The following is a 14,905-nucleotide window of genomic DNA, read 5'->3' as shown; positions in this document are numbered from 1 at the left end:
TTTGTTGGGGTTTTTTTTCCCCCCACTTACAGTAGTGCACAAAGTACTCTTAGGAGTTTTTGCAGGGCACAGATATTATACAGGCACTTCTATTTCTTTTCATAAGGAAATGGAAGGGTTTGAGAGGTTTGGCCAAATGTATTTTAGTTATGCTTATTCATTGAACAAGTGATTGTTTTCTGAGGTAGTTTTGTTGTTCTAAAGTAACCAATTTATACTTTTACAGTGATGTATATCTTAAAGAAGTCTTGAAATTAGAAGCCTAACAGCTTTTTTCTTTGCTTTTACAGTCACCTCTTAGCCATGACCTCATCCTTAACCTGACTCAGGATGGAATCAAACTGCTGTTTGATGCTTTCAATCAGAGACTTAAGGTAATAAAACACCCCTCCTGCAAGCAGACAGTGCACACCAAAACCCTGGGATGTATTGACACTTAGCAGAGCATAAGTGGCTCCTGTAGACATTTAATTTGTGTTATGTAGAGTGCTCCCTGTGATTGTGAACTGCATTTCTTCAGTCTGGGATTTAAATCTTTGTTTCTGGAAGTAAGACACCTTAGCTGTGCTCTGGGGATGTACAAGTGCCACAGAAGTGTGGTGGTGCAGCGTGGCCTCACCCATCCTGTCTTGAGTGGCACAGAAAGTGCACAAGGCCCTTACTAAAGCTGAGCCTTGGGTTTGAAATCACATCATCATTAATGCAAACCAGACAGTCTTGTTTTCTGGCCAGGTTGTTCCTTTATCTAGGCTGCCATTTTATTTATGAAGTTAAACTTCCTCCTATTCATGGTTTTCATTTTAGCTAGCTTTGCAGAGTACTTGTGTGGCTGTGAGTGTGTGATTCTCCCCAGGAAGCCACATCCAGGCCTCTGGTCAGCAGTTGGCTCCTGCACTGACTCCAGTTTGTTCTGGATGGGTTTTGATTCTTGCAATTGATGTCTCCAGTTCTGCTTTTGTGCTTTAGGTGACTAAGAGTTGATGTGCATCTCTCAAGCATGCTTAGTGTAGTTAAGATGCAAAATAAAAGGCAGGCTGGTCACTGCCTTCTCATGGCATTTATCCTTGCAAGGTATCTGTAATGGAAGGGGTATTTTTTATCCATACAAAGTGAGCAAGTGTAGAGGTATGACTACATAGGTATAAATTTTTGAAAACCTCTTAACTGAAGCCTTTAAAATATCTGTGTGTAACTCCTTAGTTATTCAGAGTGGTCCTTTCAGCCAGAGCAGCTGTGCTGAATAATTGTCACTGATTCTCACCTGGTGGGTGTCAATTTCTCTGTGACAGAAGTGTTCAGGTGTTGATTTGGCTAATTGGGTGAGAGTGAGCTGCTCTTACTGCTGTGCTGCTTGACATGTGAAAGCAGAAGTATGGAGTTAAGTGTGATAGTAAAAAACTGAATGCTTACAGTTTAGGTAAGTCTGGAATATGGTGCTCACATCCATACTTGCAGGGTTTGGAACAGTGGTAGGTGGAGCCCTCTGCCCTTTACTCACATCTAAAATAAAACCAGCAGAAAAATACCCTTCTCCAAAGTTCAGCCATTGCTTTATCCCAAAAATTACTGTAGGAGAGAAGCATGTGATATCAGCTGAAACTCAAGCTATATATATATATAAAAAAATTGTTGAATAGCAACCCAGATTATTTGTTGAAAATACTTATTTCTCTAAGAATAGGCTGTAACACCATGGTATGCTTGTATTTTTCTAAAAAAATTTATATTATAAAAATACATATTTTGAAGAAAATTTTCAGTTCAAATTGAGCTCAGCTGAGGGACAACTGAGCACTTTTCCCCCCACATTTCTGTTTGTAATTGTAATTGCCTTATGGTAGTTTCTGTTCATGAAGTCTTTCTATAATAATGGTATTCTTGTTTTTAACAAGTTTTTGAATTTACTTATTCAGACTGTGTATGTGGATCCACAGTTTTTAAGAGAATATCTTGAAAATTCTTTGTCAGCTTATGGAATCTTTCTAACTGGATGTAATTCTGCAGGAGACTGAATTCAAAGCTGGCATAATCATTTCAAGTACATGGCTTGCTGACTGGCTTTTCTGGGGAATGTTGCAATCCTGTAGTGGTTTTGAGGTGCTGTAAGCAATGTATGCCATGTATCTTCATCTCCAGTTTCTGAGGGTCTGATTTTGTCACACCCAGTGTGCTAAGAACCAAGCAAGTGCTTTTCTTGCCTTTCTGTATTTCTTGCCTTTTTATCCATGCTTGTCCGTATTTAAAAACTAGTTTTAAAGAAAAAAATAGAAACCCCAAACTCTTCTGGTATGTGTTTCTAGGTTTGTTTTTCCTGTATTATTTTTATTTTTGAAACAATCTCTTCTATTTTGTTGTGGTTCAGTGGTCTAATGATACTTCTGTTTGAACTATGAATAGTCAAGCTGTGTAAATGCATACAGTGCTATGAAAACTCATACTTGTAAAAGTGTCCAGAAAGCTTTCTAGAAGAAATTCAATGGGATCAGTTCAGAAGTGAGCAACAGCACTTGTAAAAAGATACAGTAGTTTAAAGTAAATAATGCCTGTTTTTAAGAGGGTGTGACTGTGTTTTCAGTGTTGCTCAGCAGCAGCAAAACTGGAAAAATCAGGAGGCCTTTATTCTTTGTGTGTGTTTTTTTTTTTAATACACACTTGCTAATAAATTTGACTGTGAAAGAGATTGAAATATAGGCTACTAAGATGGAAAATCTTGGCAATTCCAAGGAAGCTGGTGCAGGAATTAAGTCAGCAATATTCCTAAGAAGTTTCCTCCCTTTTTTCAGGGAGAAGGGGAAAGACACCTTCAGTAGCCAGAGTGTTGCAGGAGATGTTGCTGATGTGAATTGGTAGATCCAGGACCAGATTCTGAAAGCAATTTTAGCATTAAGGTCTCTCATGTGTCCTCCCTCTGAGGTGGAGACAGAGTTGGCTTTCATAGCATTGGTCTGTTATTGCTGGTAACAGACACCTGAACATTTTTGTAAGTCTTTGTAGTAATTATCAAAACAGTGAGTGTGAGGAAACATCAGCTTTTACTCATTTAAAGCAACTGTGTAGTAACCCATCAGTGAACAGTCCTTGGTCTCAGTGAATGTTCTCTGCACACAGAATCACACTGGTCCTTTTGTCAGTGTAGCTGCTTAATTTAGAGAAGAATTTTTTTTCAAGTGCTCTGGCCTAGTCTTCATTGTGAGTTTCATGACTTATGAGATCCTTTGACTGCCATTAATTTTTGCTAGGTTTTACTTGTTTATTCCTGTGCTGTTGGTAAAAAGAAATGTTGATTTGAGTTGATCTGTTTGAGTTTTGGGAAGAGGACTGTTGGCAAACTGGTGCCTGTTGGCTGCTGTCAGGGTGTTTCTCCTGGGGGGAACCACATTTGTGCCCCTGCAGTTCTTTGTGCACTGCTCCTGGTGTTCAGCTCATCCTTCTGTCTTGCACTGTGCAGTTTTGGTAGAACTTCAGGAGGGTGCCCAGTGCACACAGCAGTGGCTGCAAAACAAAATCTGGGGTGGGGCTGGTTCTCTCTATTTTCAGAAAAAATTTTGTGGAGGGAAAAGATGTGCAAGAGCACTAAAAAAGCCAGTAAAATCAGTCCTAGCTTTTCATAAAAGTAGCCTTTGTTTTTTAATAGGCTTTAACAGTGAAGGAAATCTGGACCTGTCAACTGCACTTGAATTAAAATACTAGATAACTAGGTTTTTCCAAGAAGCATAATTCCAAGTGTATTTTATTAAGAAGAAGGATGTTTGTTGTCTTGTTGGTTCTGCCAAAATGTTAATTTGTTACTTGCTTTGTGCCCTACTTGTTGCTTATATTTTGAAATGCCATTAAATGTTGATTTATTTTTTTTCTAAATATATATAGAAGTAGTGGTTTAAACATGGCAAGTTGTTTTATTTAGGGTTATTTGCTGGGCATCTCCCAAAACCAAGACTTCCTCCTCAGCTGGTGATATTTTTAGGTTTTAAAGCCACACTTGGTAGCAAGCTCCCTGGGAAATTCTGCTTTATTCTCTTGCTGAAGAGTGCGTCCTGCCAGAATCTGCCAATTATTTGTTGGAGGATTATACAAAACAAAAATCATGTTTTACCTTTGCTTTATGGTGGTTATGAGCTGTGTGTGTTTTCTTTTCCTGCTGACACAGGGACATGTATGTAAGGTGGAAGAAGCTTGTGTTTTTCCGTGGCTCCTTGCCAAAAATCATCTGCTTAAAGCCCAGTATAGCCTCAAAATCCACTGGCAGTCATAAAAATCATATGATATCAGTCTCAGATGCATGTTTGCAGTAATGTATTCAGAACAAAGGATCCATATCTTATATTTTCTGCAGAGAGGAAATCTCCTTGGAATATTCAGTGAGGTTTAAAGCATTTCTGAATATCAGAACTGGATATTACTGCTTGCCCTGATTCCTCATGGGCTGTTTTTCTGATTGTCTTCTGTAATGCTTGGCGAGGTTGCAAGATACCTAAACTATAATTGAAATGGGATATTACTGCTAAGCCTTGATGTGTTCATCTTTTACTTTAGAAGAGCTGGAAAGTTACAGCAATGCAGTCAGTGTAAGGCCTTTGTGCCCTCACAGGCATTCTTCAGGGTAATAGGAGCAACCCAGAGAATGGCCCATTGGCATTCATCAGAGGATTCCCTAATTAGCTAATCCTTGCTGTTGCTTTCCTTTGAATTTGTTTGAGTAAGCTTTGTAGAAATCATGATCCTGATGTGTCAGTGACAGGATTTCTTCCTGCAGGCAATGCTGATATACATGGGGTATGGGGGTTCTCTCCTGAGCCCAGGGTTGTTCAGCCCTTATTTCAGATGTGCAGTTGTTGAGTCAGTTTTCGAAGTTTGATCTCTGACACTGTGGTTTGTAATGGCAGAGTTCTGTAAGAAGGGGACCAAGCAGCACTAGCTAGTCTTGCCCTTTGACAAGGATTTATCTCTGTAATGATTTGCAAGTATCTGAACTATAGCAATGTTTCTGTTTCCTGTGTTTCAGGTGATTGAAGTTTATGACTTGACTAAGGTGAAGTTAAAATATTGGTAAGTGGTTTAAGACCTCCCATGATTTCCTCTTGGTTAGAATGGCTGGTTTTACTCACTTTTTTAAAGTCCTGAATGCATTTTTTCTATTATTCATTTTAAAAATCAAAAATAGCTGTCATGAAGGAGTGTGCATAATCATCCTTTCTTGAACATGGCACTCAGTTAAATTACGAGTTTACTCTTCAGTCTTGGAGACTTCTTAAAATTTAGATGTGGTATTGCCATTAGTAAATGTTTGTAGCATCTGTTTGGCTTCCTTCAGGCAGATTAACTCTGTTTTCTTTTTCAGTGGTGTCCATTTTAACTCTCAGGCAATTGCTCCAACCATAGAACAAATTGATCAGTCATTTGGAGCAACACATCCAGGAGGTAAGCCAAAAAGTTTCTGAGAAGCACACCTAGCCTGACAGACTTCTTTCTAGGAATCCTTTCCAGTATGTCTGCCTAGAGCAATGTGTAGGCAGTTCTGTTGTCATATGATCTGGAGCTGTGTTCCAGAATGGTCATATCCTTACAGCTGGGAAATCATCTAAAATGTATTGTCACTTCACTTGTGGCTCTTTTTTAAAAGGGAAATGGTGGGGCAGAGAGTCACTGGCACAGAGTGGTGTATTCAGATGTCAGTAATGATCTGTTTTGAACTGCCAGTACCAGAAAACTGTGATCTTTGTTGTTGTTACACGTCCTTATGCATGGTCAGCTCTCAAGCATCCTTAGGGATTGTGTATACCATGAGCACAGACATTTGAGCAGCTCTCTGTGCAGAGGCAGCCAGGGCTGTTTGCTGAGTCTCCATGCTCTGTGAATGTGTTACCCCCCTGCTAGGCAGGAGCAAACATGAGCTGTGTGTGACTGGCTCACACCTCCCTGAGCCCCCTCCCCTACTGGGGGCACTGGGGAGGTGGGCACTCAGTCAATGTGCAGCATGAGCAGAGCCAGGACAAGTTTGTTTCACCTGGCTGAACCCACTCTGACTCTTGCACAGCCCCTTGGCTGTTCCCCCTCTCTGGAGCAGGAAAAAGACTGTCTGTAAGCTCCTTGTTTGTGTATGAAAACGAGGAGTGTATTTCAGGGGGTTCCTAGGCCATGAAAATAAGCCAGTGGAGAAACTTTTGAACTTTATAATTAAACTGCCTGGGAACTTTCGAGAAATGGAGCCACAAACTGGCACAACAAGGAAGAGTTTTACCTCCATATAGTCAAGATACCATTTTCAGAGGCTCATTTTCTATTTTTAGCTGAAGCCAGTCCATTTGCAGTAGTCAGGCTGATCCCAAACAGGCGAATGTTCTTTGTGATGGATGGTGATTGCATATCCAGCCTTTGTCTCTGCAGACAATCTCTTACACATTACAGAACAGGATTTATTAACTGGGGAGAGTCATGTGGGTAGAGCAGTATTATTGCATAAAAGCCTGCAGTAGTAGCTGAATATCAGATTGAGATAAATGAAGCTTGGAACATTTCTAGCTGTAATACTCCAAGGACCAGAATAAACCTTTCTAAATTTTGGTCCTCACATTAACAGTTCCTCTTAGACAGAAGCTCTGAACTCTATGGTTAGATCTATTATGGAAATGGTATGTACAAGAAACTGTAGAAATAAAGGGTAAAAGTGGTTCCATGTCCTGGGTGGGTTATAATTTTTATTTATTCTGTGATTATGGTTTATTTGCAATTATGTTGAAGTGGAGCACTTCCAAAATTGTGGTATTATGAACTGTAAAAATACATATCCAGCCATAAGCTTTGCCTGTGATAGTGATAGCATATTTTATTACTGCATAAAATTGTATGCAAGCACTTAAAAACATAGTTTGGCACCACATGTCCTTGTGCTGAATTTGCAGATCTTGTGCATCTGTCATATTCAATTAAGAAGACTTGCATGCTTGCTTCATCTGGTGATAGTTTTTCATAACGTCTTTTCATCTGGTGACATGTAGATAAGAAAATGTATTTATTAAAATGCTGGCCTCTATTACCATTTCACTAGTATATTTGCTTATTCAAGTTTCCTCATTGGAAAAATACTTCTTCCATTTACAGCCTACTTAGCAGAAGTAAATGCTCTGTATTAAGCTGCCTGTCACAAACAGTTTGAACTGTATTATGCAACTCAAGTTTTTGATAACTCTTTTTTTCCTTTGGCTTTTCTGAAACAGAAAGGTGAAGAAGGAGAATGGTTTTCAGCGTGGGGAAGGATGGTGATGGTGTTTTCATGTCCCATAAAAATTGGAGCTGGGATGGGAGGAGAAACCTTCCTCTTAATGTGACCAAAGCACTAAATACTAGGTTTCATGAATGAAAGGAATATAACCACCCCTTTACTTCTCTGTGCTAATGCTCCTCCAAATCACCAATGCAAGCACTTCAAACTTTTGTTTTTATCTCTGTTAACTAACCTCCACTAGAATTTCACTCAGAATGTTATCTTTCACTTCAAACCAAGGTGGTTGCAGCAGAACTTTCCTGCAACAGGATACAGTGCTAGTTTCAAAATAAATTTCAGAAGGTTAGCAACAGTTTTGTGTTGAAACCAACCTTCAGTGAGCATTTTTGGTTTTGCCAGATCAGTGGTTTTAAAAAAGAAGAGTCATCAGAAAAATCAATCAGCTTCATTACTTTTTGGCTAATGTTAGTTTGAAACATTGCAGTACCTTTGTCATGGGGCTTTATTGAAATACAACCACTTTGGAGGTCAACAGCTTCATCAAAGCCAAGATTTTTATCCCACATTTCCATGATTCTCTGACCTGACCTCCTGCTGGGAAGGGCTTGCTTTTGCCAGTGGCTCTATTGAAACCTCATCCTGTCCTGAGTCCTCATGGATGTGGCTTTGTGCCAAAGTGCCATTCAGCAAGGACCAGGGCTGTGGGGTTGCACTCAAGTCATAAGGTAGAAGAAAAAGTCCTCCTTCCCACCTACCAAAGGCCTTGCAGGCATGGAGGCGTTGCTGTGCTCTGGCTCTCTCTGACTTCACCTTCCCCTAAGGTGCCAGAGAAGTCTTGTGCTTGATACCAGTAAGAATTGACTTTGGATCTGCCTCTCCTTTTAGTTAAGCTGTGTCCATTTTGCAGCCTTGCTGGTGTTGGTGGTTTTGTCCTGTCAGCTCTACAGAAATATTTCCCAGCTGGTCACACTCTGCTGCCTTCCTGGAAGGCCAACCTCCTCCCTATCCTCAACCCAGAGTGCAGCAGCAAAGAAGCAGTCTTTTTGCTTCTGTCAGCAATTTTGAATGGAATTAGCAGGGTACCTGTGTGATAAAAAAAAAAAAAAAAAAAAAAGATTAATACAAAAAAATCCTTACCTTGTTCAGTCATGTGGTTGTGATCTATGGTTTTGAGGGAGACATGAGAGAACTTTCCAAGAATAAAAAAACTCCTTGCCCTTTAAACCCAAGCATCAACAAACATTGCAGGGGATGGGAACTGATGCAATTTGTATAATCAGATATCACACTTGGCATGACTAGGGGAAAAATAGTTCTCCAGCTGGCTGTGGGCTTTGGAAAAGATGTATCATAATTTATCACATGAGAGAGATTTGTATAATTTTCCTGCCGATCAAAACATTTCCCTCTCTCCACACGTTTTCCTTTCAGTGACAAGCGTGGAAAAAGACTCTTAGCCAGCACATTCTGTAGAAAAGGCAAATGATAACTTTTGAAAGTTTAATGCTTATTGCTCAACTATTTTTTTCTATCCTGGGTGGCCTGGCATTGTCCAGATAGCCTGTGATATGTCTTTTAAGTTGAACATTTGAAAGACATTGTGGGAGGGAGGGAATAAAATATTTCTTTATATGCATTTTCTCTCTATGCTATGTCATTTTAAATTTAACATTGTAAGAAAAAAGGGAATTTTGAGCCTTTGGTATTCCTTTGGTAAAGTGGAAGAAAGCAGCTTCTCTTTTAGAGGGTTTCTTTATTGTTTTAAGCCTCTGGTGTTTTCAAGCTGTCAGATCCTGTGTGTTGCTAGAACACTCTGTTCCCCCAGTGGCTACTGGGCACAGGTTGGAGTTTGTAAAATCAATCCTAAAACAGTTCCCAAGCTCTCAGTCTTCTGGGATTGTTTTTTAATCTTTCCACAGTCTCAGAAAAAAGTATGTCTTGTTAGAGTAAGTACTGGGACGACAGTTATTGTTTTCATAGTTGATGTTGTGCAATTGATTGCAATGAATCAGGACATCTCGTGATGTGGTGACAGCTGGAAGTCTGTGCGTGCTCTAATTTATTAGTGCTCTTTGTGGGAGCTGACTGGTTGGCTGCTGTTTCTGGTGATGCTATTTTTAATTATCAGTGTAAATGGTCTAGGACCTGTGTGTCTGAAGCATTTCCTCCTTGGGCTGTGTCAGTGTTACCCGGGAATGCAGGAGCTCACTGGGGCATGGGAGCTCCTCTTGGGAGGAGAGGTGGAAATGCAGGTCACAGGGTGAGCTCTCCTTTGAACTCCCCATGTGTGAAAGAGGAAATTATCAGTGTTTGTGCACATCTCTCTCAAAGCCTTTCTGGTTGACACTGTACAATGTTTTACATAACAATGAACAGAATTGTTTTGTACCAACAGTGGCTATTTCAACTACTTTAGAGATATTAAGGTATAATTGTATTGTTAGGGATAGGTTAGTGCCTGCAGGCTTGCAGAGGGAACTGCAATGAATCTATGGTTTCCCTTATTGCTGTATTTTTACTGCATGAAATTAAAAGCAAAGCTGTTATGGTCCGGTGTAATTGTATTCCTCCTGCGTTCTGAGATTCATTGAGGTGATGAAGGTGCTGTTAGATATGAACTGGAGAAGTCTTAGATTATTTTGGTAACTCTGTTTTTACTTTCTTTTCCCTTCTAGTGTATAACTCAGCTGAGCAACTCTTTCACCTCAATTTCAGAGGACTGTCGTTTTCTTTTCAGTTGGACTCCTGGACTGAAACCCCGAAGTACGAGGTCAGCAATCATTCTTAGTTAATGGATGGTCTTTTTGCCTCTGTGGTACTTGCAGAGTATCACCTACATTGTGTCTTGCTGTCTTTTGCAAACAAAAGAAACCAGTAATTTGGAAGGAATTGAACTCCTCTGTTTTGTTCTTATTAATGCTATGTAACCATCCCAAAGTTAAAAATTTACTTCCTGTTGACAAAAGGCATATGATTAGGGGTTTTGCTTGCATCATGAACTGGGACTAGCAATTCTGTTGGTAAAAGGAGTTGTCTAAAAATATGAGTGCTGTCTATGCAAATACATAAATATTAAGCAATCTACTGGGAGGCTGTTCTTTTATCAGATATTTTTGAATCTCATTGAAGTGATTATGCAACTAAAGTAGGATAGACTTCATAAAATACATTTTCTTCTTTAAGTGTCCTTCAGTATGAGTGCTTCTAGCTAGCCAAATGAATGAGTTTTATTCGTAATGCCTGTTTGCATATTCACCAAATGTTTGGATGAGTTCTGAATAATTAAATGCATTACTGCATTCTCTGAAATCTTTGGAAATTCCCATCTAAAGTGGAAACAAGATCAGATCCTCTGTGGTTTCCTTCTGTACTAATGAAAACGTATGTATAACTTGGTTTGTGTGAAGGTGGAAATGCTCTCAGTTGTCTCATCTGCATTGACCCGTTAAAAAGCATTAAAATAAAGGAGCATATAAAGAGCCAAAACAAAGAAGAAATCAACCCACATGATGACACATGTTCTTTGTCACAGCTTAGTGCTTTAGTGGTTGTGGTTGACACGTCACGGGGGGTAACCAGGGGAAGTTGTTGTTCAGCAGTAGTGAAGGTCAGTTGGGTTTCAGATTGGAAGGTGAATAGAAGCCTAATAAGGCAAACAAAAAGAATGCCCCAACAAAGAGTAGCTTCTTTTCATGCGAGAGTTCCCAGGGCATTGGTGAATGAAATAGCCAAACTACTGAGGAAGTCAATTGTTTCACCAAAGATTTGAAAAGATCATAAAATATTTCAAGTTGGAAGGAACCTGTAGGGGCATCATTGAGACCAACTCCCTGCTCCTTGCAGGACTATCTAAAAGATGTTAAAATCAAACTGATGGAACAGTGCAGAAAGTAATTTTACATTCTCCAAGTGTCTCATTCAGTTGCTCTAGTGAGGTTAGTAAAATGTTATTTGCAAAGAGTGTAATGCCAAAGTCTCCCCAGGAACAAGTAAAAGTAGGATTGTTTTGAAAACATAGCAGTATGAAACAGTCCACAGGGAAGACAAGTCTTTGTGGAAGTTTTTAGAGAGGAACATTAGAAAAGATTGCAGAGTGAAGTCAAATTTGAATCTGTCAAAATCTGTCAAATTCAGGGAAGATCATATAGGAATGCTAAGCTACTTTGCAAAGCAGTGTAATCTTCTGCTTATGGAAATGGAAAAACTATGAAGAAAACTTAGGGGTTTATTGTATAGCTAGAAACAAGCTGCAGGTGAGAGCACAAAAACCTTTGCTCACTTCAGTAATCTGAAGTCTGACTGCTTTAGGAAGAAAAAGGTATTAATGTTCCAGGCAAATTCAGGATGAGAATTGAAATCGGGACATCTCTAGATTTGCCAAGTAATGGAGGTTCCTTTCTTAATATCTACAGCACTGAAAGTTATTGTTCTAGGTTAATGTTTTTCCTAAGAATTTTTTGTGTGTGTGTTTACCTTATGTGATGCCTGCTAAAGTAGACCAGGTAATAGTTTGCATATTGTGCATCTTGTTTTTGTTGACTGCTTGTGACAAAGATAGGGTTTTTTTCTGTCTGGTGACAACAAAGTATGTTATTGGTCTTGAATGTCCTGTCACATTCAGAATTGAAAGAAATTCATTCTTCTAGTACAGTAAGAGTCAATCTGACTTCCTTAACATGCTTTCTATTTGATGAGAGCACTCAAATCCATGTCAAAACAGTATGTGTAAGAATGTGGGGATAAGAGTGGAAAATCTATTTAATGAACAAGTTTCTGTTCATCATATAAGGCATCTTGGAAACCAGCAAAAATGTTAAAAGGCAGAAATTAATGCAGTGGGAGACAAAAAAAGGAAGTTTTCCTTTAAGACAGATGACTTTTTAGACCTTAAATACAGTGTATCAGTACAAATACTTGGAAATTGCTAGCTGGCCATGATCAAACCAAGGAAAAACTTGAATTCTCAGTTCACACAGTGACTAATTGTCAGACTAGTGGCATCTTTTGATGAATAAACATGCTGAGTGTTTCACCCCAGTTCAGGAATCCAGGAGGGGTGGAATAGAAACACCACCTAGAAGGTTGGGTTTTCTGTTGTTTTGCTCCCTTGTCTTTTGCTGCAGACTTGCTTGAATTGGTAAGCATATACAGCATCTCTAAAGCACTTTCTGACCTGAAGTGTCTGAAAGTGTCTTCTGAAGCTGAAGTGTCTGCTGTGGTGTATAACAAGAGTGATTTTGTGTTTCCCCAGCCTAACTTTGCCCATGGTCTGGCCTCTCTGCAAATCCCGCACGGCGCGACTGTGAAACGCATGTACATCTACAACGGGAACAGCCTGCAGGACACCAAGTATGTGCAGCTGCTCCTGCTCTTTCCATCACTTATTTAGTGCTTTGCCATTGCTAAATGGCAAAGTATATTTTTTTTAGTTCACTTTGGATCTTCAGAATGCCTTTAGATACTTTAGATTTCTGTAGGTGTTGTCCTCAGCCCTTATAATCAAATGTTGGTTTGATTTATGTTGCTGTAAAATGAGCTCGGTTCAGCTGTAGTAGGCAAGTTGAATTGACCTGAAAATGAATTAAAGGAGGGAACATTGTGGGTTTAGTAACACATGTTAAGGCTGTTCTTCCTCTAGATTTTGTTTGTGCTGATGACCTCTTCCTAAGCAAATCAGACTTGGTGTAGGCAGTCTGTAAGGTTGTAGGATATTGAGAATATGTGTGTCATGGGAGGGCCCTATCAAGGGTCTTAAACTCTCTTGCTAAACAAAACTAATAAAATATGCCATATACATAATCTGCCATATGTTCAATGATTTGCAGATACCTGACTGAGCTTATTATCTTAAAGGCCAGGCTGGATGGGGCTTTGAGCAACCTGCCCTAGTGGAAGGAGTCTCCGCCCATGGCAGAGGGGCTAAAATTTGGTGTTCTTTAAGGTCCTTTCCAACCCAAATCATTCTAGGATTCCAAGATACCTAATCTTAGAAATACCCCAAGTGATAAGAGGGTATTTTTCTCAGAGACAGCTGAGTTTTAAGGCCAGGAGATAAACACATCCTTGGATTACTGCTCAGAAGGGAGGGAGCTTAGTTTATGCAGACATTGTCTCTTAATTAGAAATAAGTGCACTTGAGAAAAGTGCTGTTGTCTGTGCCCATCTGTGACATGGTGAGCTTTAGTGAAAGCACTGATTGTTGCATGGGGCTCTGTTGTGTGTGTGAGAGAGAGCTCAAAGCCCAACTTCTAGCTTGTCATTCACCCAGAGGAGGAACATAAAAACAGGGAATTTTAGGGAGCACATACAGGCTGATACACAGAAAATAGGCTTTCCATTAAAAATATCTCACTTGGGACTGTGATTATTTTCTAAAATAATATTGGTGTTGAATTAAATTGAGAACTTCCCTAGTAAAGAAGCACAGTTGTCTTGGGTGTACCTGCATAAACTGATTTCATGTTCTGGGCTATGAAGTACCTTCCAAAGAGCAGTGGGAGCATCACAGAGAAAGCTCTTTTGCTGCATTTGGGTGATATACCTAGATAAGAATTTAGTTAGCTCTAAACACTCCACAATTTCATTTTCCCTGAGAGAAATCTGAGCTGACATTTCCTCATACGCAATATCCAAAGCCTAGGTACAGTTTCTATAATTCCTTAATTCCTGGAGTCTTTGAAACTTGCTGGTTTTTTCATCAATGGTAAAGACCTTGCATTTGAGTGCTATCTTGTTCCTCTTCCTTTTCCCCCACACTTTCTGACCCTTCTGTTTAATACAACTTTTAATCTTAAGTCTCGGTTACATGCGGCTTTGTCAAAATTAATGTGCTCTGTTCCAGTGAACTGGTACCAGCTTGTTAGAGGAAAATTTGAAGGTGAAGCAAATCCTGTGCACATTTTGTTTGATTGGTTTCAGGGCTCCCTTGATGCCTCTCAGCTGTTTCCTTGGGAATGTGTATGCTGAGAATGTTGATGTTCTGCGTGATGGAACTGGACCCTCAGGTTTACGGCTTCGCCTACTCACTGCAGGTATTGGAGAAACTCAGAACATTGCAGTGCTTGTTCCCCTCAGGGAAAGGGTGAACCTGTGTAAATTAAGCACAGGTTATTTGTGATGATCTAGTAAGGGATTTCAAAGTGTTCTATCTACCTTGCTTTGAATTATTGGAACAAAAGCCAGTTAAATCCTTTTGAAGATGAACCTGCTCAATGCTGCGTTTTCCTAACCCTGGAGAAATTACTGGGAACTGGAGGCCTCACATGTTCCAAGTCCTTAGAATATGTTTGCAGAAATTGAATTTGTCTCCAGATGTATGTAGAAGAAAACACATCGCTGCTCCCAGTACATCACTAAAAAAACCCATGACAAACCAAGAAACCTTGTGTATGTGTGCTTTTTCTGACATTCCAGGGAGCTGTATGGTGTTGATATTTTTGTGATTAAATCTGGAAGGCTTTTAAAAATGCTAGCAAGTGACTACATTAATGCTGCAGCATTAAACTGCACTTCCCATTCAGTTCTGTTTTCGTTTACTGTGGGAGACAGTGCTGAAAGTGAAGAGAGGCTGATGAGTCTTTTTTATGTGCTTTCAGAGATGGGAGGGTGCTTAGAAATTAGGGCAGATTTAACAGCTGCAAAAGAGTCTTGTTCAGTTACTGTAACTTGAGACTTGACAATGTT

General features: G+C 39.7%; 1 protein-coding gene across 6 annotated transcripts in view; it reads left to right on the top strand.

Moving 5' to 3' along the window:
* Positions 1-14,905, top strand: part of PHAF1 (phagophore assembly factor 1) — a 36,637-nt gene that overhangs the window by 8,841 nt on the left and 12,891 nt on the right. For all 6 annotated transcript variants that reach the window (XR_011681303.1, XR_011681302.1, XR_011681304.1 and 3 more), the window contains 6 exons: positions 291-374; positions 5,003-5,046; positions 5,339-5,418; positions 9,898-9,992; positions 12,474-12,571; positions 14,141-14,253. Coding sequence is in view for 3 of the 6 variants with exons in the window: in XM_071440474.1 (XP_071296575.1) it covers positions 291-374; positions 5,003-5,046; positions 5,339-5,418; positions 9,898-9,992; positions 12,474-12,571; positions 14,141-14,253 (514 nt within the window). In the remaining 3 variants the exon portion in view is untranslated. The remainder of the gene's footprint in view (positions 1-290; positions 375-5,002; positions 5,047-5,338; positions 5,419-9,897; positions 9,993-12,473; positions 12,572-14,140; positions 14,254-14,905) is intronic.

The sequence above is a fragment of the Agelaius tricolor genome, unplaced genomic scaffold (genome assembly GCF_023055355.1).
Source record: "Agelaius tricolor isolate 1412-34295 unplaced genomic scaffold, bAgeTri1.0.p SCAF_15, whole genome shotgun sequence".
Taxonomy (NCBI): Eukaryota; Metazoa; Chordata; class Aves; order Passeriformes; family Icteridae; genus Agelaius; species Agelaius tricolor.
This window is presented reverse-complemented; position numbering and strand designations above follow the sequence as displayed.